Source organism: Paramisgurnus dabryanus, chromosome 7, assembly GCF_030506205.2.
Source record: "Paramisgurnus dabryanus chromosome 7, PD_genome_1.1, whole genome shotgun sequence".
Taxonomy (NCBI): Eukaryota; Metazoa; Chordata; class Actinopteri; order Cypriniformes; family Cobitidae; genus Paramisgurnus; species Paramisgurnus dabryanus.
Window position 1 is genome coordinate 5925207 of NC_133343.1, and position 25072 is coordinate 5950278.

The 25072-nt window shown below is 37.7% G+C and overlaps 1 protein-coding gene across 5 annotated transcripts in view; it reads right to left on the reverse strand.

Annotated features, from left to right (window-relative positions):
- plppr2b (phospholipid phosphatase related 2b) overlaps nucleotides 1–25072 on the reverse strand; it is a 55541-nt gene that overhangs the window by 14556 nt on the left and 15913 nt on the right. For 4 of the 5 annotated variants that reach the window (XM_065293716.2, XM_065293715.2, XM_065293719.2 and 1 more), the window contains exon 3: nucleotides 19840–20028. In XM_065293716.2, coding sequence (XP_065149788.1) covers nucleotides 19840–20028 — 189 coding nt within the window. Of the gene's footprint in view, nucleotides 1–19839; nucleotides 20326–25072 lie in introns of those variants that run through there. The other variant, XM_065293720.2, reaches the window with a different exon arrangement.

The window sequence follows — 25072 nt, forward strand, 5'->3', positions numbered from 1 at the left end:
ATTTAATCCGAAGCGACTTACAGGGCATTACAAAGTATTACTTTTTATTAAAACCCATTTATCTTAAGTCTATGCCGCATCCATACATATCTATGGCTCGAACTGCCTGATCAACGACGTGTTTAATTGTGATGTGGATCGATGAATCGATTATAAACTGTGATTTACAGCATGTCTTTGGAAACTCTTTACATTTTATGGAGAAAATACTCAGCAATGGCGTTGAATGATACATTTCCACATGGTTCGTCTTAAAGCATATTAAAACACCACATAAAAACAACAATAAAATCTAGATTTTTACCACAGGGGGACTTTAAAACACAAGGTTTAACACATCCTCTAAAAGCTGGAGCTAGAAAAAACAGAAAGTGGTCTTCAAAGAAGGATTAATGGAAGTTGCGCCAATGTTTAATTGATGAAATAGCTTGGCTGACTCTTAGCACTCATGAGGGAGATATAAAGAGTACGGGGAGGAACAAGGATGCAAAGTTCAAAGCAAAACGCAGACAGGGAGAGAAATGAAACAGCGGGAGGACAAGCTGAAGAAGGTTAAAGTGAATAGAGGGCTGTCGGGATCCCCAGGAAACCAATACTGTGAATGTTGACATGTTTTTTTAAGGTAACTGGGTGGGCTGTCGTATCAGATGCTTTGAAAAGTGCAGCACCAAAAATCACCGGCACTTAGAAAAGTGTAAAAACCTTCCTTGCAATCTACAGAAAAACGTCTCAGTCTGCTATAGTCAGAAAATTTATGGCATAGTAAACACCACCTCAAGATACATTATGCAAAATTTTGTATCTGTTATATTTCACATATAAAAATAGTACTGATAAATAAAGGTGGACAGTAGTGAAATAGTAAACAAGAAGACCAGTACAGATATATAAAAATAATTCACTTCTGTCCACTTCTGTTCACACAGCATCATTAAAATGAGAATAAGAAACAGTCTGTACGACACTAACTGTGAACCTCACGTATCTTTTTCATATTTAAGGATCTTTTTTTTACCATTTGAACACTCATATGGGACATTATGCATGCTCCTTATTGGTGCAAGGTCACACGACTGACCATCACACCAAATATGGAAACAGAAGAACGTTTTTTGGGTCAGATGGGACACCAGCAGGCAGTACTTGAACCACCAACTGTTATTTCACCTATATAAGCAAAAAGTTTTAAATCCAAAACAAAAGTGGACCAGACAGTGTTAAGAAGTGGTTATTGAAATGTTGAAATGATGTAAAAAAAAGTGTTGTGAAAATACCACTTTAAGCAATCACATTTTGATCCGAAACATTTGATTTCTAACTTAAAAAAGTAAGTAACCTAATTGCCTCAAAATTATTTTTTAGTAAATTCAACTAAAAATATTAGTTGACAACAATTTTTACATACATTTTTTGGAATTTATATTTTTAAGTTGAATTAACTATACATTTTAGGGCTACCAGGTAAATGAATTTAAGTTGACCAACAAATCTTTTTTAAAAGTGTAGGTGTATTGTGCGAATCTTTGTGTGTTTCTTTCGGCACCCATGTTAACAAGTTAAAGCATGCACACTGCACGCGTGAGCAGCGCGTGCTCGCATGGCAGGAGCGTTGCTGAAGCAGCACAGTAATGCGATTGTTTCGGCGTCAGCTCTATTTTTGCTTACACTGACTGTCCGAAAGGCTTATTAAAGAGGTTTTGCTCATAAAATGCATGTAAAATAAAGTAATGTGAAATTTTTATACTGTTATTAAACTGCACAGTATGCGCTGCAAATGCAGCCGGTGTGAAAGCACAATGGCCATGCGCGGCAAACGCTCTCCTCACGCGGTGCTCACGCAACGCATACACGCTGCTCACGCTTGCGGTGTGAAACCGGCGCAGACTTCATGAGAAATGCAGAAAGGTGTGGGATTATAAGCGCTACAAAACACACATTCATAAATAGGACTAAAACCAGTGATTGAATTGAGGGGGGATGGGGTGGTCCCGGACCTCTAATGCTGCGTTTACACCAACCGTGTTTCAGGTGTCAAAATCACGTCTACCCCGCCTAGTTTGCCGATTGAACAGTTTGAATGCATTCACGCGTCTGGAGCGAAGTAGACGCGTGGAAAAAGCAAGCATTTGATGCGCGTCAGAGGCGAAATTCGCTTCTTGTGGGAGGGGCAAGTGCTATGCGGTTGTCTGTTTGCAAGATGGCTGATGTTGATTGTGCATTTATCGAGAGAGTGACCGGTTTGTATTTGGTCAACTTACTATAGGGAGAAAATAAATGGCACGGATCGGTAAACGTCATGTGACTCAAAAGTGAAATGTGTATTTACAACTTACCAGGTTTCCCAAATGTCCTCACTGACACTTTTCCAAGCGAGGTCCTTTTTATTCCTGTCTCTATAGAAATAAGAACTTGTGTTGTATAGCTCCGGGCGACTGCTTAATATCAAGCATTCCTTCATGTTGAATGAGTGACTCCGGGTGGGGCAGCAAGCAGGCTCTTGATTGGTTAATGCGGCGCGAAATTCCGCCAAAGTTAAAATTTTTCAACTCGGGCGTCAGCCGTAAATTTGCATCAAACACAAAATGCACAAAAACACCTTTCGCCCGTACTGCGCCAGACACTCAATTTGTGCTATTTTACCGTGCCGCGCCAAACGCCTCATTCGTGCCGCAAGACCTCCAGACGTGCGTCAATGCGTCTTCACATTGACTTAACATTGAAATCACTTGCGCTTAACGCCTCTACTGCGGCTGATGTAAACGCAGCATTATAAGCATTTGATGGAAATTAGTGGGGTCCTCTGTTTTTTATTAAAATTTAAATGCTACATGAATTTAAAATTCTTGTGCTGCACTGTCACAAAGCGATGCTGTCCATTATTTGTCCCAATTTCACAATAAACTAATCCAAAAGCTTTAGGACCCCCATACTCTTTGACTTAATTTGAACACTGCCTAAGACACATAAGAGTCTGTTAGACTGCAGCTTACTAAACAGACCAGCATTAATTAAAATATATCATATGGACTTCAAATTAAGGGGCTTCACGATGCTAAAGAAGAAAATTTTTTGGATATATTGTTCCATCAAGAAACTTTAACATTAAAGAAATTTTCTGTTCCAAAATTGTCTTTTGAGGAACCAAAAATGGTTCTTCTATGGCATGGTTGTGAAGAACCTTTTAAGCACCTTTATTTTTAGGAATGTTGGTAACTAGTTAACAGTCCTGCAAGGTGTGGCTCCTAGAACAACCGTGGTTCGCAATGTAAAACATAACTGGACATTTGCCAGTGGCGCATTGCCCCGGGTAGTGACCCACTTTTCTCCTGCCAACCCAATTCTCTCAGTGGACATTACCTTACAGTGCAATATTAATAATTCATAAGACCACTTCATGTGCCTTCAAGGGGTCTTTGGAAAGAATCGATTGTTTCCAGAGACAAGAACAATCACAGACTTGCTTAAAAAAAATAATTCTGTTATTACAGTATTTACTCACCCAGAGGGGTTTAACAACTATTTTAACTGCATTCAATTATATTCCAAGCCACACGACAGCTTTGATGGAAAACTAAGCAAAATGCAAGGCATTATTCATTAAAAAATCTGGAAACCATAGTTTTAAAATCCCATTGGCACTATACTAAAACAGCAGTGGTATTATGTTACATTTCTCCTTTGGGGTTTCACAGATTAAAAACTATACAGTATGGGTTAAGAAATAATAATAACAAATGAATGATTTCAGATGAATAAATCTTTTAAGAAACAGTCCACCCAAATTTATGAATAAATCTTTCATTATTCACTTAAAGGAATAGTCTACCCTTTTGCCATATTAAACTATGTTATTACCTCAACCTAGACGAATTAATACATATCTATCTTTTTTCAATGCGTGCACTGTACAGTGCGTTATGAATGTGTTAGCATTTAGCCTAGCCCCATTCATTCCTATGGTACCATGTAATGAATATACTTCCTAGTATAACTCCTCATGTAACATTCTTTAAATAGGGAAAACACGGAAGTGTTTGGTGGCTTCCCTGTTTGGTACCATAGGAATAAATGGGTCTAGTCTGAATGCTAACACATTCACTACGCGCTGTACAGTGTACACATTGAAAAAAGATAGATATGTATTAATTCATCTAAGTTGAGGTAATAACATAGTTTAATATGGCAAAAGGGTAGACTATTCCTTAAACAATAAACTGACACAAAGACATTAATTATTGTCATTTCACATACAACATCCTCCAGACTTGTAAACATTGTTTCGCATACGTCATGCGTGACCTTTTGACGTACTTACGCATTACGTAAGGTTGCGATGGCGCATCCCACGGCTTATGCAAGAAGGGAATCGGTGGTTTAAAAGTGCATAATATCGTTTTTCTAGATAAAAACATTGTGCCTCTTTTGGGATGTTTATAGCACTTTGAAGCTGGGTTTAAACTGCAATTTTAAACTGTATTGAAACTGTAAACTGTTGAGGTCTAATAAAGTCTATTGAATTGAGAAAAATCCAGGAATGTTTGCCTCAAAAAAATTAATTTCTTCTCGACTGTCACTGAACAAAGAAAGGCATCAACATTTTGGATAACATGGGGGTGAGTAAATTATCTGGATTTCTTTAAAGAAAGTGGAGTATTCCTTTAATTTCTCCACGAATATATTAGGATGGAGGTCCCTCACATAAGGTTCATTATATTTGGGAGTCCTTGCCATTATAAAGTTTGAAATCCTCTAATTTAGACAGGAAATTGAATGCAAAAAAAAAAAAAAATACACTCTGCCTCTCTTTCTTTGGATGATCTTTGGTTTATGCACTAAAAAACACAAACGAATGCACGCACACATGCACACTTCTCTTTAAATCACACACCACATGGTTTGCACAGCTGGCTTTCCTGATCCTCCTGAGACAAAGCGACTGCTTAGGATCTTTCTGGGTGACATGCTGTAGGTTTTGAGGATACAGATGAACACACACTGTTGTCGCAGCGTTACCATGGCATCGGCATGACAGCTGATGCATCCATGCTAACGCTAATCCAATACAGATCACAAATGCACAGGCGGCATATCACACATCCCATCAATATTTACATCCAGTCGGCCCATTAGCATGTGACCTAAACAGCTTAGCTGTCATTTTAATAAATCAAACAGAAACAGCAGCACCAGTATGCCATCATTGATCATTTCTGCCCATAATATTCGCCTGCTGCTGTCATAAACAATAGTTCACACAGTCTATCTTTATATTTCTTATATTTGTTTGCTCTTTTCTCATGTGGCTTTCACACTCTGTCATTCCTGATTTTGGGGGATTTGTCTTTCTGGCTTTTTGCAAGCATCTTTTCAAGTATTGTATAGGGAAACTGGGTTAACATCATTCTGCTCTCTCCCCGTCCCACCATCAAATTACTTCCGACCAGTGACTCAATTCTGGTATGCATTGCCTAATTTTCACAAATCAATGAAGTTATGTGCTTTATTTAATCTTGTTGAATATCTTAATGTCACATCACAGAATTAAAATGGTTTTAAATGATGATGTTTTAGGGGCGGGTCACATTTTGAAATGTTCGTTCTCTCCACTCCTCTGACTCTTATACGCTTTAGCAGCCCACATTTAAATTACAGTTGATGGGTGGTCGCTCCTTTACGGCTACCGCCCCATGGTTGTGGAATAAACTTCCTCTTGCAATTAAAAATTCCCCAACTCTGGACGGCTTTAAGAGGTCTTTAAAGACCCATCTTTTTAAAAATGCTTTTTGTCTTTGTATTTATTTATATTCCTGTTTAATATTTTCCATTTTTTTTATTCTACTTTAATTATTGTTTAACTGTTTTTTATTAATGTTTTTTATACTGTGTAGCGCTTTGGGTTGGAGAAAGTGCATTATAAATAAAATGCATCATCATCAACTGTCCCTTATTCTGACTTATGCTGCGTACACCAAATGTAAATTTATCGATTTATGCGAGTAGATTACATACAAAGTCAATGCAAGGACGTAAATAAACTCGCGGGGCGACGCGAATGACGTGAATTGGGTGACGTGATTGCCACAAAAACATGTGCTATTCGCCTCAAATGTGTTTCTGCGCAAGTTTAAAATATTGACCTCAAGCAGAAAAATCGCGTTTGGAGTTAACGCAGCTTTAGACAATGTGTCCACCAAAGCGGTTTTAACCGAATCCAGCATTTTACCGCTCACCAAGAGTTAAAAGGTTTCCAACTTTGGGAAAAACACTAGGCTCTTCAATGTCACTTTTCACTTAAGTCGTCCAATCACAGTAGTAGAGGGTGGGACAAATATGACACCAACCAACCGGCGCATCAATCAACGACTGATAAACAAAGCAAAAGGATCATAGCAACCATAGCAACTGAAGTTAGCTACAGTATATGCTAGCGTTTACATTAGAGAACTTCTCGTGTCCAAAGAAATGTACCCGACCCAAACTGACTGAATCACTTTTTACCCAAAACCGGCGTGCATAAAACTTTACTTTTAAAGAATGACTCGACCTGAAAAAACCCAACAAAATTAGACCCGAGTCCGACCAGACTCAGTGGAAATTTTTTTGAACCCGACTGGACCCGATGGTCTCGCAAACCAGTTCCAATTTCTCAACAAAAGTTAACCTACCACCAGCCACAAAATGTTGCAAGCGCTCTTGGCAAACAGAGAAATTCCTGTAAAGTTTAGCCTCACACGTTTAATTCAGTGACTGCCATAAGGTTACGCTATAAATAAATGGAACTTTACCGCATTTTTAATTCAGTTTAAATAACATGGCAGTGGGTGCGTTTATATGCACAGTCTTACGCCGTTTATGCTTAATAAACTGATAAAACGTGGGGTCATCTAAGGGACCAGTCACACCAAAAGCGTTTATGGCAGTTGCAGGCGCCTTATTTGAATGATATTCTATGGTCAGGGAGCGTTTGCGCGTTGTTTATGCGCGATGAGCGCCTTGCGGTTTTTGTTGCCGGCCGCAGCACGCGCTTTTGAAGGAGCGCTGAGAGCGGAGAAGCGCCCGACGTCATTCGCGTCTTTCCATTGTCCAATCGAATGAGGGGAGAGGCGGGCCTTACGTTGTGGTGAGGGAAGTTTACAGTTGCTTTGAAGAACGGGACTCCACTCGCTCACTCTCTCCTGTGTGTTTGTGCACCTCTCACCCTCAAACAAGGTCAGAGCAAGCACCCTCTTTTTAAAGTTTCTGCTAATATGACAGTTAACAGCAAAAGAGCGCTCACGCTTCAATATTTGATTGACAAGACAGCTGACTCGGTGGTTGCTTAGCAGTATAAAAAGCCGCGTCGCACTGCTCTTTTTTTAAAAAGGCAGTGCGTCGCGCTTGAGTTTCGAGGCGTTTAAAGCGTGGTTGGTGTGACTGGCTCCTAAAAGCGTAAACGGTTTTCTTTTATCAGGGAAAGCCCATAAACAGCGTAAGCAAAAACTGTTCTACACAGGTAGTTTTTTGCTCATTACCCCGATTTCTCGTGGTATGTAAACACCTTAACCGGCTTTCTCACGGTTTTGTCCATGTGTGCATGTCTCCGCGTATGAAATATAAACGTCACAAGCGGAAATAAGCGCAAAGTAATGCATAAAAGTCTCTGCTTGAATAAAGCAGTTAGCAGAGAAACTGCAAAAAATAAAAGCTCATTCTACATTTACAGCACTGTAAAAAATATGCTGTAATTATGCAGCTGGATGCCAGTAACATACTGTAGAAGATAAAGTCTGAAAATGTTTCATGTTCATTTAACTTTGAACAAACTGTTGCCAGTAAATAACATAAATGTAAAATCTACAGTAAGTTACTGGCACCTAGTTGCCAGTAATACCCAGTAATACTGTAATTTCTACAGAAATGTTTTACAGTGAGGTTCTGCAGACACAAGAAGTAAACAGTATGAACGACTATTATGTAGTACGTACTATAGTATAGGCGATGACGTCAATACCGGCGAGAAACCTGACAAATCTCCAAGTCCCATGTAGACGCAGTTGTCTGCATAGCCGGTTTCTTGATTTGCATGTAAACACACATAAGCAGATTTTTGCTAGTTATCCACTTATTCTGTGCACGTAAAATGCACTCAATGACATGCAGAAAAAGGTAACGTGCAAAAGAGAATATTTATGCACAGGAAAGCCATAAATAAATTTTTCCTCTAGATTTTTTGCCTCTTTCTTATTTTTTTAGTCCTGTTCTTTGCAAAACAACCATAAGTCAACCTTAATAATCTTTAAAAATAATAATTACTTTGTGTTATTAAAAGGTGTAGCGGAGGATTTTCTCGAATTTTAGAAAAGAACCGCCTTCTCCAATTTTTAAAAAAATGCAATTGCACAACACTCCTGATTGACAAGGACCAATAGTCTTGATGATCCACCCAGAAAAAGAAAATCCTCCACAATACCTTTAAGATATTCCCAAGAATCTACCATGTTAGAGTATTAGAATAATACAGTAGTGAGCTTTATGTAGATTCAGTCAAAGAAGAGAAGAAGTGTGCACTTTTTCAATCATGTAGTGTGAGAATTTCATAATTCTCCATATTTCTTCCTTTACTCCAGCATTACTCTGTTTCTTTTTCCATGCCCACATGACCAACTCGCTCTCCTGGTGTTATCGAATCTGAGTAGGAGTGTTAACAAAGGCCAATGTCTTGATCTAAAGCTTACTAAGATTAGACTGTACATATCACTGCAGAGAGGTTAACCAAATCCCCTGGGCTTCAGCGAATACATGTACAAGAGATGAGTGTGGTCGACGCAGATCTCAATGAGATTCATCTCTGGATGCATCTTTATTTATCTCTCGTTCTCTCCCTCATTTAAATTTCACACCCTGTTCTTTCTGTTTTCCTATTTATCCATGATTTTTTTCTCTGCTTAGGGAGTTAAAACTTTGAAAAATGACTCATCGTATCATTTCTCTGCTTTATCATTGCTCTCTTCTAACATCTAAGATGACATTATTATAGCAGCAGGCTCACTTCCAAGGCATGTAGATTTCTAAAAAGTAGGCATCTTAAATGTGGGTAATATTCATATTTTTGGTTTAAACCCATAACCTTTACACAAGAGCACGTTCATGGACATGATTCGTGATTCATACACAATTTTTCTCTTTGTCGTATCAAGTATTTGTTGTGCCTGTACCACGTTTTTCTTTTAGGTTATTTTTAACTCAGCGTTGGATCAAAAAGAGACAAACCCAGTCCCCCCTTTTTGACCAAATGCTTGGTTGAAAATACCCAAGCATTTTTTTAAATGTATTGTGCAACTTCAATATTTCATTAAGTCTGTGTGTTTGCTTATAGTGTGGGTTTGTGCAGGTTTGTTGGGACCTCTTTATATAAACCATCACCTAGACCCGTTATATAATACATGATGCCGTTGGCTTTATCAGCTGTAACTGGATTGTCTATTCCAGTTTACTGTAGTTTTAGCTGTTTGCAACAAATCCACTGTGCATTTCAATTCGTGCCAAGGTCGAAGTGCTGCAAACTAAGTACTCTTCAGCCATACAATATATATTTCTCATATTTTATTCGCTTAAAAAAAACGCCATGTTTTATTTTGTGCCACCATACTTACTTGTGTAAGTACTCATGTAACAGTCTTTAAATAGGGAAAACAGTGGAAGTGTTTGGTGCCTTTTCAATTCATCCCTGTTTGGAATAAATGGGGCTAGGCTAAATGCTAACACATTCACGACGCGCGGTACAAAGATTAAGTGCACGCATTGAAAATGATAGGTTTGTATTAATTTGTCTAAGTTGAGGTAAGAACACATTAAATTATTTTTAAAAATGTAGTGATGCACCGATGTATCGGCCGCCGATATTTATCGGCCGATATTTGATGAATTTGAAACCATCGGTATATCGGCAATAGCACGAGAAAGGCCGATACCGATTATTATTAATTAACTGCATAAAGAAATCCATTGTATGTAAAAAATTTGTTAATGTTCTTAATAAAATAAATGCTGAATACCAAAAACCACCTTTGAAGGTTGTCATGCTGTCTTATTATATTTGTTTTAGCTTAATTTGTGCCTCTCTTATTAGGTGTGTTCGAGATCATCCGGCGCTGAGCAGACCAATCGGCGAGGTTTGCCGCTTGCAGTCGAGGGAGGAACTAAAGACGGAGCCGTCAAGCCGGACACCTGCTGCTTGCTGTAGTGACGTGTGCGCCGTGTTTCCTTGTTTTTAATCACAAATGAAGTGAATTAGATGCTGAATTTGATAAAAACAAACCTTTTAATAAAAAAGTTGCAACCAGAAACATTTTATATCGAATATTTTAATTGCTGCCTATACTGTATACCCGAAAATAACGGGAAACAAGCCTATATTATTAAAATAACAATAGAGTATGTTGTTTTTATTTTTATTTTATTACACGACACAATATAACATACTTAAGCATATTAAAGTGTTTTTCCTGTTTTAAAACATGAATTTATAATGTTTATTAGTGGAACTAAAGGTTGGATTAAACTTGAAACACACGTGATCGTTGTCATCAGTGAGGCGACCAATCACGTAAAGCTGTTACGTCATCACAACTCTGTGCAGCCGCTCTGGAAAAGCTGCACCCGCTGAGCTAGCCAGCTACTCTCGAAACGCTCTCGCGGTACTTAAAAACCATATGACACAGTCACGTCCTGCAGCGCCAGCAGAAGTCGGACAAAATTACTAACCGGAATGCACTGCTTCAAGTCAGCCGCCGATCGGTCTGCGCAGCACCGCATGAAGTCGAACACACCTATTATGTTGGTCAGTTGAATGTTAATTAGATCAAATCCATGTTCAGTAAAAATTATTTGGTGCAGAAATAAACTAGCTAATATACCAACTGTATAGTATTTTATATAATCGGTATCGGCCCAAATAAATCCTATCGGTGCATCCCTAAAAAAATGGTGGTGTTTTCCTATAATGCATTTTAAGTTGCTTATCCAAAGCGTCTGGGAATAAATGTAAAAACTAATTTTGCAGATTGGATATTAAAAATGTTGAGTAAGGGACCAAGAAGAACCATTACTACTTATAAACAAACCAGCATTTTGATCAATGGCTAAATGTCAGTTGATAACAACACTGTCATTCTTTCAATCCAGTTAGAGGGCGCTTAACTTTTAAACTATAGTTCGTTATAAATTGCTTGCACAAATGGGGTCATTTTTTGGAAAAGGATAAGCTGCTTAAGCTACAGGTTTTTAAACAACATACAGAACAGTGAGTAAATAATGGCAGAATTTCCTATCCCTTAATGCACTTGGAAAATTTAAATTGGTTAAGATGTTAAAGGGACATTCCACTTTTTGAGAAAATATGCTCATTTTCCAGCTCCCCTTAAACATTTGATTCTTAGTATTTTGGAATCAGCTGATCTCCGGGTCTGGCGCTAGCACTTTTAGCATAGCTTAGCACAATCCATTAAATCTGGTTAGACCATTAGCATTGTGCTAAAAAAGAACCAAAGAGTTTCAATATTTTTCCTATTTAAAACTTGAATCTTCCTTCTGTAATTACATTGTGTACAAAGCTATTACGCACTGCCGAAAACAGTCACCTTGGCTGCTTTCAATAGCAGGGGACTATTTTCGGGCACTGCGTAATACCACTACGCCTGCTGCCGCCATGTCACATCAACAAAGTCCTTGATGTCCTAAACCAGTTTGAGAGTATAGTTCCTAGCATATCTGCCTAGAAAAACTTTAAATTTTCTGTCAGTCTTAGTACACAATGTAACTACAAAAGAGTCAAGTTTTAAATAGGAAAAATATAGAAACTCTTTGGTTATTTTTTAGCGCAATGCTAATGGTCTAATCAGAGTCAATGGATTGTGCTAAGCTATGCTAAAAGTGCTAGCGCCAGACCAGGAGATCAGCTGAATGGATTCCAAAACAGTAAACATCAAATGTTTAACTCTAGGGGAGCTGGAAAATGAGCATATTTTCAAAAAAAGTGGAGTGTCCCTTTAAACAAGTGATACTGAAATGGAACAGAGCCCAATCTAGTACTCAATTTAGTCGCTCATTAGGGAATACAAAAACTGCCTACTGTGAATCAAAGAGCCACTTGACATCTTCAGATGTGAAGAGGCAGCATGTTTCAGTAATTAAACCCTTCAGCGGGCTTCAATCGTGTGTTTACAGGAGAAAATGCTAAAACTGATGAGAGAGAGAGAGTTTTTCCTTTTCAATATCACAGTTACTGTACCAGATTCTACTCTCGGCAAAAGATAGAAACCTCTAACCACCCACACTCTCTCCACGAGCCCACATATTCACTCGCACTCACACAGCACAGATGCAAACCTTCACTATCATCATCCAGACAAAGAGATGCTTGCTCATACACACTCCACATGTGCATGCTTGTAAAATTCATAAAGGGGTACGATTATCTGTGGATGAATCTCACGAAGTCATATTTCACCCCCAAAAGAAAGAAACAATATTTTTCATAAAAGCAATAAAGCCTATTTTAAGAACATTTTTGCAGTATTTTCATTACAGGTAATCATGTTTACTACTAAAAAGTCTTATTACCGCCCTCTCATTAAAAACAATACCCTCCACCTGATTTACTGTAAACCAACACAACCTTTAAACCATGATCTGATCTACAACACTTACTTTACATAAAATACATGGTACTGCGTGTATTTTTGGTTCTTGCATGAGCCTGAATGAATGTACGAATGTGGTTGTACAAATTAAAACAAATTAGCCACCTTGTAAAATACACTCACCTAAAGGATTATTAGGAACACCTGTTCCATTTCTCATTAATGCAATTATCTAATCAACCAATCACATGGCAGTTGCTTCAATGCATTTAGGGGTGTGGTCCTGGTCAAGGCAATCTCTGAACTCCAAACCGAATGTCAGAATGGGAAAGAAAGATGATTTAAGCAATTTTGAGCATGTCATGGTTGTTGGTGCCAGACGGGCCGATCGGAGTATTTCACAATCTGCTCAGGATTTTCACGCACAACCATTTCTAGGGTTTACAAAGAATGGTGTGAAAAGGGAAAACATCCAGTATGTGGCAGTCCTGTGGGCGAAAATGCGTTGTTGATGCTAGAGGTCAGAGGAGAATGGGCCGACTGATTCAACTGATAGAAGAGCAATTTTGACTGAAATAAACACTCGTTACAACCGAGGTATGCAGCAAAGCATTTGTGAAGCCACAACACGCACAACCTTGAGGCGGATGGGCTACAACAGCAGAAGACCCCACCGGGTACCACTCATCTCCAATACAAATAGGAAAAAGAGGCTATAATGTGCATGAGCTCACCAAAATTGGACAGTTGAAGACTGGAAAAATGTTGCCTGGTCTAATGAGTCTCCATTTCTGTTGAGACATTCAGATGGTAGAGTCAGAATTTGGCGTATACAGAATGAGAACATGGATCCATCATGCCTTGTTACCACTGTGTAGGCTGGTGGTGGTGGTGGTGGAATGGTGTGGGGGATGTTTTCTTGCCACACTTTAGGCCCCTTAGTGCCAATTGGGCATTGTTTAAATGCCACGACCTACATGAGCCCCTCCATCCCTTTATGACCACCATGTATCCATGCTCTGATGGCTATTTGCAGCAAGATAATGCACCATGTCACAAAGCTCGAATCATTTCAAATTGGTTTTTGAAAATGACAATGAATTCACTGTACTAAAATGGCCCCCACAGTCACCAGATCTCAACCCAGTAGAGCATCTTTGGGATGTGGTGGAATGGGAGCTTCGTGCCCTGAATGTGCATCCCACAAATCTCCATCAACTACAAGATGCTATCCTATCAATATGGGCCAACATTTCTAAAGAATGCTTTCAGCACCTTGTAGAATCAATGCCACGTAGAATTAAGGCAGTTCTGAAGGTGAAAGAGGGTCAAACACAGTATTAGTATGGTGTTCCTAATAATCCTTTAGGGGAGTGTATGAACGAGATAGTGTTGGATAGACTGCTTGTGATTTCTCATCATGAAGTCACAATGTTTAATAAACGTGGAAAAATGTCACGAACCAGAAAATAACAAGGTCCAAACACAAAACAAAAACAAAATGAAATACAATCAAATGCAAATACATGCTGCATTTGTAAATAAATACTCATGGTAAGATAGATTAAGAAATTTCTTAATGTCTCTCTCTCTTTCTTTCTTTCTCTCGCGCTGTCATACACACTGCTTTGTCCTAATGGAACATGAGGTGACAGGTGTCCCTGTGCAGGGGAAAAGATGGTGAGCTTGTTTCACCCTCTGCTCTCATTTACACAGATGAGGAACGTGTGTGGGTTAGTAGGTTTACGGGGAATTATACACATTAATAGTGTATAATGACATGTTTACTATGCTATAAACAAGGTTTACAAGGACACAGGAAGTATAAAATACATTGCGTCTATTGAATTGTCCCAGTAAACCAAATGTCAACGTGTGTGTGAAAATATTTAAAAGTGAAGGTAGCCCTTTAGAAGTGTTTTAGGAAGCCTCTTTCTCTGATCCATCATCCATCACTCTCTCTGATAATGAATCATTTGAAACCACTGGGGAATCAGATTTATTCTCCTGTGGTTTATCAGACACTCTTGCTTTGACCTTATATGTGTTCCATTTAATGCGGTGCATCACACTCTACATCTGACTTTGTTAATGTCACTTGGTTTTAGTCCGACCTAAATAAATTTGACACAATTGCTGTGACCGCATTCACCCTAAACATTCAGACAGACTCTGCTCTTCTTCCTAAAGTCCACGCTATATCTGCCCAAACTTGAAAGCACACGCCAGAATGCAATCTGCAGTTTAATGGTATGAAATGCAAATATATGTTGCATTCTCATTTACTTCACAGGAGGCGCTAGACATACCATACTATCAGAAAGTCAGACATATGGCCCATAGCGGGCTTTCATGCCGATAGTTGCCGATAGTAATATTATTATCATCATATTTTCACATTAACATGCACATTGCATGCTTCTCCTCACATGAGAGAGTTTGTGTGCTTCACTTTGCACGAGAGAGCTTGTAACGTGCGTGGATTCCTTCTCTCGCGCACCCGGACTTGTAATGTGCGCGTATTGGGCTCTTGCTCTGATCTGAAGACGTGGGCATGGACTCCTTCCAGCACCTGAACTTGCCATGCATATGACTCGGACTCTTCCTTGCACATGAGCTTGTAGTACTTGCAGAGATTTCCTTGCACTATAGAGGTTGTTAGGCACGCAGGGGGTTGTTCCCACTCCCTGGCGCGCAGGAAATTTTAGGGCGCCTGGGCTTTAATGATGCGCTCAGATTAATGGCATCAGTTTTGAGATGACTGTTGCCCTTAGAGTAAATCAGCTTATTTTTTGTCCACCAATCAAGTGGATTGTCATAAATGAGTAAAAAAATGAAAAAAATAATGAATGAGTAAACTATTGCCCCGCCCCCCGATACTATCGTGTATCGGCGATCTCGTAGGCTGACGATAAGCCGATCTAACAATGGCGCATATCACCCGACACTATAGTACACATATGTTCCATGCATGCGCATTCATGCAAATAAAAGAATTTATGCATAGTGCGGCCTCTTTCTTACCTTATCCATGCATGCGCATTGCCATAAAATGCAATGCATCTCCTGGGTTACATGCTACATTTTCCTGTACGTGCATATGCAACCTATGCGTACAAAGCACAAAAATCCGGGGGTGCGCGTACAGTGTGCACGTACACTTTTGATGACGAAATATGCATCACATGCACTGTATGTGGGCCCTGATGTTTGTGCAAAAAAAGGACTATACTTCTATAGCTTAAATTGTCCTCTTCAACCAGTTTTCTATTTTAGGTCAACTACAATATTTTAGGGAATCTTGCTACCATATTTTACGGACAAGGGGCCCTATTTTAAGGATCTGAAACGCAAGTGCGAAGCGCAAAGCGCAAGTGAGTTTGTGGGCGGATCTTGGGCGCTGTTGCTATTTTCCCGGCGTGAGAAATAACTCATGCGGCGGGCGCAAATCAATAAGGGGTTGGGCTGAAGTAGGTTCATTATTCATAGGTGTGGTTTGGGCGTAACGTCAAATAAACCAATCAAAACGCTATCCAACATTCCCTTTAAATGCAAGGGCGCAAGTTCCATGGCGGGTTGCTATTATTCTGACAGATTTACCAGGCGTACGCCAGGAGCGGTTTACAGCCGAGGAGACCCACGTTTTTGTAAGAGCAGTCAAAGACAGAGAAGTTGTTTTGTATGGGGATGGGAGAAACCCGCCCAAATCAGCGTCGGTTAAACAGGCGTGAGAGGAAATAGCCACAATTGTCTCATCAGCTGGCATCCCCATCGTTGCGCCAAGCGCTACAATGATGTCAGGAGACGGGGGAACCCCAAGCTTGCCAGCATAAATCGGGCACGCCGTGTAACGGGAGGGGGATCTGCCTCTACACAGCACCTGACGCCAGCAGAGGACATAGCTGCGTCCATCCTCACTGCCTAAAGGGTTTGGGGGCTTTGAAATCGGACCCAAGAAACGCAAGCAAGGTCCAACCCCAAAGTACTCTTACAAATCAAGTTCACATACATTAAGGTTTCTTATGAAAACATTTTAATTATTATTTACATAAAATAAACGTAATACAGCCACACAACAAACTTATGAAAATATTTTAATCGTTATTTGCATGATAATTTTTTAACGCAGCCACACAATAATTAAAAACTATCACCACAATGCTCACCACTATGATTTCCATTATCTCATGTGTTAATATTTTTTATTGTAACAATTTATGATTTGCAAAAATAACTGTTGCATCTGTGTAGATTAGAAAAGCAAAGTGTGCGCTCGTTGTGCACGCTATACTTTATGGTCAAGCATGCGCCCTTAAAATAGCATAATGAACAACGCGCAACGCGCCACTGACTTTAAACTATTTTTTTTGGTCAGTGGCCCAGTTGTTTTTTGAAACTGGAAAATAGTATCAGGGATGGTTTGCACCGGAACACGCCTCCTTTTTTGCGCTGAACCGTCCAGGGAGCGCAAGTTCATTCCCTAGTTTGCTGACGTGCGTCTGTGGAGGGAAAAACACGCTGTGGGCCGGTGCAAAATACGAATGATACATGCGTCACTGACAAAGTCAATTGCGCTGGGTGCAAGATAGTGCCCTATAAGTCACACATTTCACATAGTTTGGTTGGTCCTTGAACTTCTAGTCAGGTGTGACTTGTACATCAAAATTATTTCATATAAACCATGAGAAACCATTACCGTCTACAGCTGCGAGAGTCCGCTCTGTGCCGCTCCTGTATTTATGTAATTCAATGGATTCAGTGATGTGGAATGACTTCGGGACCTTTTGAACTTGATTTGGCTTGTCGTGTTAATTTAGCCTATTCAGCCTCTCAGGTATGATCTGTATGCTATTGTTTATCGTATAAATAACTGTTAATGTTACTTTAACATTTAAGGACACCTATTCAGCCTGCTGTTCTGTGCTTTTGTTTAGTTGAATAACTTGCCTTTCCAGATTAAATGTCTGTTCTTCGGCTTGGATTTTATGAAATCATTTTCTAAATAAATGTGACGCATAGTCCATTGCGACTTATATATGTTTTTTACTCTTCAAAACACATTTTTGACTGATGCGACTTATACTCCGAGCAACTTATAGTCCGTAAATACGATTAGTAATGTGGATTTCAAACATGCTAACTAGATACATAAATAATTATGTAATAATAATTATTTAATAGCACAGACATTAAATTTTGAGTACTAAGATTTGTTACTGCAATAGTGATATGTGTGTAATGTAAAAAATTTGTGTTACTGTTGTGACGACCCTGTCAGTTGCTATCTGTTATATTTGTGTGTGTGTCCGTTTCCTTTTGGACTCCATATTCACATTCCACTTTTTTGTTGGTGATGATTTGTGGCACAAGCTGTGTTCATTTCATTATTACACCTTTTCTATTTAACCTTTGACTAACAGTTTCTTTGAGGGACCAAAAAAAGTTATTCTATGGAAGCTTTGAAGTACCTTTATTTTAAAGTGTGTTTTCCCTTCTTTTGTTGTGAAGTTTAAAATTGCAAAAATCCCGGACGAGCCCCCATTTGTTGGGACTGTAAATTTCACAGCTTGTATAAGGTGTGTTTCTGTTCATAAAGAGAATTGACAGACGGTTAGATATTTTATGTATCAATTCTGGTGATTTAATCCTTTATCTATCCTTGCAAAAAATGACCTAGACAACGTTTGACAAGTCTTTACTACTTTTAAACATTATTTACAGTTTTTCTGAATTGCTAAAACACTAAACCCCAATCTCTGAACCAAATTCATAGTTGCCTAAACCCGTTTGTCAAATCATGCACTCTTTTTGCAAAACACTAAACACAAACTACTCACTAAAACACACATTTCACACTGCAATGCACTTGTTTTATAATTGCTAAACACAGGCAGGCAAAAGTTGAACACAACTACAACACCGTTATCATCGAGTAAACACAACAACTCAAAATTCTACACACTTTTATCTAATGGTATTTTTTACCAATTGTGTGGATTGGAAACAGTCTGAGAGGCAGATGAAGAGTATGAGGAAGAAAAGCACACCAGAGACGATGCAACTGGCAAAAATTGCAGTTGGATTGCTGACTTTTTACAAAATACAAGTGCTGCTTACAGTAATATTGAAAACTTACTATTACTTTCAGTACTTACAGTAAAGTATTCACTATATTCACTGAACTAAACTTGTGATTACAGTAATATAGATTTTTAACAGTATTTGTCAAGTGTGTTAAACATGTTTTTTTCTGTAAGCAGATCTCCTGAATGTTGTGTTTTCCATTTTTTAAGGTAGTGTCTAATGGATGCTTTGTAGTGTTTTATATTATAGACGTATGTGTGTATGATTGAAAGCTTAGTTTGATTTTGAGTACAAGTGAAATGGTTTTGAAGGAATTGTTTGATTTTGCTGGAAGAGTCAGGGGTTCTGTGAATTTTGTTTGAAATTGGGATTTGTGTTTAAGGTTTTGAGAAAATGAGTGATGGTTTCAAAAAATGTGTTTTAGCAATTCAGAAAAACTGTAAACCAATTTAAGTACAGGTTAAATACAGGTTCATCCAAAAATCCAAATCCCTTATGTTGGTCTAAACTGGTATGAGTTTCTTTATTCTGTTGGAAACAAAATAAGATATTTGATACATGATGGTTTGACGGTACCCAATGACTTCCATAGTAGGACAAACAAATACCATGGGTACCATTAACTGTGCTAGCCATCATTTATCATATCTTATCAAATATCTTCACTTGTGTTTAACAAAATAAAGAAACTTATACAGGTTTAGAACAAAATGTGAGTGAGTAAATGATGAAAGAATCTTTTTCTTTTTGGGTGATCTATCCCTTTAACACTGATTTGCATTTCTGAAATTGCCTCCTATAGATAGAGGACAGATAATGATTCTTTAAATTCTCCTAGACAGGAATGTAATTAGACAGAACAAATGGTTATCATTCCCCTTTTCTGCAAACAGAAGTCCAAATTGTCTATGTACACTAATACTATATCTTTGTACCTTTATATCAAGTACATTGTACAATTTTCAAAAAAATAACGTCACAGTGTTTATATAATCTAGAACAGAAGAGAAAATCAAACAAATTGTGAATTATTAAAACATCAATCCCGTTCAAACACATTCATATCCAAACACACTTACGCAACACCGCAAGGTACACACACGTGTGAGTTTATGAATGACAGTGAATGTCTTACTGTAATCGTGGGAATAGCAGTGACCAACGAATACACCAACACAGGAGAAGCTTTGCTGTCATCTTCAGGTCCTGGATACGGCTTGGAAAAGGCTTTATCAAAGCAGAAGAATCCTTGAATGTGCACAGGGAACGTGTCCGTATACTCGAAGTAGTACGCCAGGAGAACCGTTCCTGCCATGATCACCAGCTGGAAATAGAACATGGTTCCAGTTTAGAGTTGAGAATCCAGCCTAAACGTGGACGATGACGTTCCAACATGCAACAGAGGTTGAACTTGGATAAAATAGGAAAATTGAAAAAAAAGACGCTGAGATGTGAATGCGTAAAGGTTGCACGAAATGAGAGCAAAGCTAGAAATTCAGCTGTGGCTCTCTAGAGAGATGAAATAAGAGGCATGGAAAATGCAAATAAAGCAGGAGAAACATATTATGAGAAAAAAAACAGACAGATGAGAAGGATCGAGGGAGAGATGAAAATAAGGGAGGAGGGAAAGAGACTACAATATTGTAGAGAGGAAGGGAGAGAGAGAGAGAGAGAGAGAGAGAGAGAGAGAGAGAGAGAGAGAGAAGAGGGGGGCGTGTGCATCTGTGCTCACAGCAGGAGAAGAAATGGGTGGATTGCTGTGAGTGAAAAATATATTTCTTAGATTTTTAGGGCAGTGAAAAGAAAAAAAGCATGACTTCATTATGACAAATTTAAGAATTAGCAATTGGGCTTGAAGCTTTCAATAATTCATTTTATTCTGGTCAGTTAAAAGAGGTTATTATTTAATCATTAGGAAAATGTTGAAAATCAAACTAAATATTTTAAGAGCTATTTGCCTATCTATTATATTAAATGGGAACTGTTTGTATTTTCTGCGAATAAGCATTCAGCAAACATCACAATGAAATAACATTTATTGCATATATTAATATGTAACATGATATATACCTTAGGTTTTCATATAAGGGATAAACCTGGTATGGGACCCAATGTGATACTGACAATCTTATATTTGGTCATAAAAAGTAAGAAAACAGTTATTTGATGATTTTTCCAATAATAAAATTGGTACGAGTCTTAAACAGATAAAATTGAATTTACAGACTGTCATGTATATGTGGTTTTCATGTCTTTTATTTAGACTTTTATTTTTATTTTATATTACTTTTGATACTTTACACTAAGGTTGCATTTGTTAACATTAGCAAATGCCTTAGCTAACATGAACTAACAATGAGCAATATAGTTTTTAAACATTTACTAATCTTTGTTAATGTTAGTTATAGGTGACCTTTCACAAGACTTTTTTTTTAAAATGTTAAACAAATCTTTGGTGTATGCACTGCAAAAAATGACTTTCTTACTTAGTACTTTTTGTCTTGTTTTCAGTAGAAATATCTAAAAATTCTTAAATTAAGATGTATTTTCTCAATGAGCAAAATGACCTAAGAAAATTAATCTAGTTTTTATACAAAAAATATAAACAATTTAAGTGAATTTGTGCTTATAAGTGTTATTTTTTGTTAAATTTTTTTTTATTATTATTATTTTTAGATTTTTTTCTCACCCCATTGGCAAATAATTTTGCTTGTTTTAAGCACAAATTCACTTAAATTGTATATTTTTTGTATAACGACTTATTTTCTTAGGTCATTTTGCTCATCAAGAAAAAGCATCTTAATTTAAGAATTTTTAGATATTTCTACTGAAAACATGACAAAAATACTAAGTAAGAATGTCATTATTTGCAGTGTGTATTTAAGGTTCTAGCTCAAAATACCATATAGATAATTTATAGCATTAAACTTTGTAGGTGTGAGCAAAATTTACTTTTTTGGGTGTGTCCTTTTAGATCCAAATGATTTGATCTCTGCACTAAATGGCAGTTTCTGTGGTTAGATAGTGCAGATTAGTGGCGGTATTATCCCCTTCTGACATCACAAGGGGAGACAAATTTCAATTACCTATTTTTTTACATGCATGCAGAGAATGGTTTACCAAAACTAAGTTACTGGGTTGATCTTTTCACATTTTCTAGGTTGACCCAATTATAGCACTTAAAGATCAGATGAAAACAGTCAGATTTAATGTCAGTAAAGTAATTCATGTTAGTTCATTATGCATTAACTAATGATAACAGTTACAACTTTTCATTTTATATATATATTAGTAAATAAAGAAAATAACATGAAGTAAGATTAATTAATGCTATAGAAGTATTGTTCATTGTTAGTTCATGTTAGCTAATGCATTTACTAATGTTAACAAATACAGTACAACCTTATTGTAAAGTGTTACCTTTAATTTTACAGTATATAACTTTTATTTTTTATAAGTTATATAATGTTATGATGTTACTTTCATAAGTCCTTGTGTAGATGTTTCTTGTTTATGTTTAGATGGTTCATTATTGAATATAAACCCCAGTGATTTATGTGTCTCTTGTTGGTTATTGTTTTATTGTCAATGTTTGTTTATCATGCTTATGTTTCACGGCCATTGTTAACGGCTAATGATGAAGGATGTATAGCTCACCGCTGCATTTACATTACATCCTGTTTTAATTGCACTATTTCAAAGATGGTATGTTACACAGACATGCATTTTTTTAAACTAGCTTTCATATTGTTGTTTTAAAAACTTTTACAATTTCATGCATTTTGCAGTTGCTTTTATCCAAAGTGACTTGCGGTGTACTCAAGTAATATGTTTAATCAGTATGTTTGTTCCCTGAGATCGAACCTATCACTGCAATACAGTCTCCTTTATAGTCTTTTCATAAACAAAAATGAACGTGGTTTCTGAAGAGAGAAATAATAAATAATATGCAAACTTCAGACGCTGCTTAGAAGAAAGTGCAGGACTTTTAGGTCACGTGTCTTTCTTGGACCTTGCAGATGCCGGCAAAACATTGACAGTGTAAGTGAACAAAAACCAAACGAGTCTGGAAAGATCCAGGATGCATTTTCCGTGTATTTTCCGGAATGTCTGTGTGAAAAGGGCTTAAGTCTCTTTGCGGAGTGCTTGAAAAATAAAGAGTTTCTTGACCCAAGAGAGTTATATAAGGTAATAATAGGCCATATTATTCTAGAGACAAATGCTAGGGTTGTAAATTGACATGTAAAAATGTTTCTGGATAATTTTTGCACTTAACTCTTTCACCGAGATATCTCGTCAATTAAGAGAAAACGCTTCCCCGCCAATGACGAGATTTTCCGTCTTTCCGCAACTTTTTAAACCCGGAAGTATTGCCCTATGGCAAGCGGCTGCATGTCCGTGTCTGTTTTAAAGATCGCTCTGAATGGGATGTCTATGAAAAGTCCGTCACAAAAATGAAATTATCTCTGCTTTTTGCTCAAAATGTGGTGTTTTTGCAGAAACCTACCCATATTCAAAAGCTGATTACAAAAGAACCACTGAAGGTAGGATGAAACGTTTTTTTTTTTTTTTTTTTTTGAAAGCAGAGGGTCTGTTCTTTCATTTGGTATATTGTATGTTTATATATTTAAAGAAGAAAATTTTCTGGAAGGCATTAAACTTTGGTGAAAATCATGAAAAACGCTGGCGCTGGCTGGCAACTTTAAAAAAAAAACGCTGGCGGTGAAAGAGTTAATAAAGCCACTTACCTATATGTAGATATCCGAGAACAATTCAACATATTATTACAATGCATTCTTTGGCACCTTTAAAGGTGATTGGTGAAATGTAAAGAGAGAAACTGATGGAGGGTACGAGTGTAAAAGCATTTGCACACACATGAGCAAGCAGTCAGGTGCATTAAAGTGTGTGCAGGCTAGATTGGACTATTTGGACCCATGACCCCCTTTTGTGTCAGTGTTTCCATTAATGTCCTATAAAACATTAACATCATTTAGCTCTGCACAGTCGCACAGCAAATTATTTATAGACACACATCAAATGGCCTTCTCTAGAAATCATTACAGACAAGCAATGTTTCCTACAGTACATTTTGTTTTCCATCCAGAACACAAATGTCAACAGCTTTAAAATGCCCTCCCAATATCAGATGTTGTTTTCACTTTTAAAATAAAACATTCACGTCACAATTAAAATTTTATTTAAGTGCACGGTTGTCGCCTTTGTGGCTGCATGGATTTTATTAAAAATTAAGTATTAAATTATTGCAGAGGTCTTTCACCAGATGGTTAATTCAGATCTTCTAGACATCTACTGCCCATAGTTTTTTTTATAAACTGTAGTTTGATAAAAAAGCACCAGCTTACACTGTCACAAATATGTTTCCCCGTCACTGGGGCTGTATCGTTTTGAAAAGTACAGTTTGAGGTACATATTGGTACTGTACCAAAGACAGCTTATTAGTACCTCATAGATATTAGTATCTCAGTGGGACATATTGGTACCAAATGCATACATATCTAAGGGTACATATTAGGACCTTTTTAAATGGTACTTTCCCAGTGATAGCTGGGGTGCATATTTTGATAACTGTGTAGGCTAGTGCAGAGATCCCAAAGCCTGAACAAACGGATCCAGAATACCAATTCTGTTTCTGATCTCATCCATGGACTCTATGGAGGCAGACACAGAATGAAGAGGATAATGGGCAAGTACTATCATCCATCTGCGCTCGAGAACACGATAAACAAATCCTCTCCATTAAGCTCTTTTATAGACCATTGCCTAGTTATTGCTTCCCTATTGTAGATCTTTCTGTTGCCTGCTTTGTTTCGTCCTCCTGCTGTGTGTCTTCATTTTATTTGTAGCTCTTACCCAGCACATTGCACATGAACACGAGTTCTCTGTTCTTTCTCATTTAAAAGCAATTTCATAGGTCTGCAATCAGCTGTGTTATCTTACGTCTGGTTGGCGACCCCTTTACAATAGCGTTTTCATTTCGCAGTTTACACGCATTCATTTGGCAGAATCTTTTATCCAAAGAGACTTAAGGATGCATTCAAGCTAAACGTTATGTTATAAGTACTGTATGGGTATTCCCCAGGAATTGAACCTGTAACCTTTTGAGTTGCTATAGCAGCATGCTTTACCAGTTAAGCTATGAAAACAAATGTTTTTTCTTGTTGTACCTTAGGTGCTCCTGTATAGCTCAGTTGTAGAGCATTGCGTTAGCAGCGCAAAAGGTCATCGGTTCGAACCCAGGCAACACACATACTGGTAAAAACGTATACACTTTGTAATGCACCGTAAGTGACTTTGGATAAAAGCATCCACCAAATGTATTAATGTAAATGTATCTGAATAGAGAC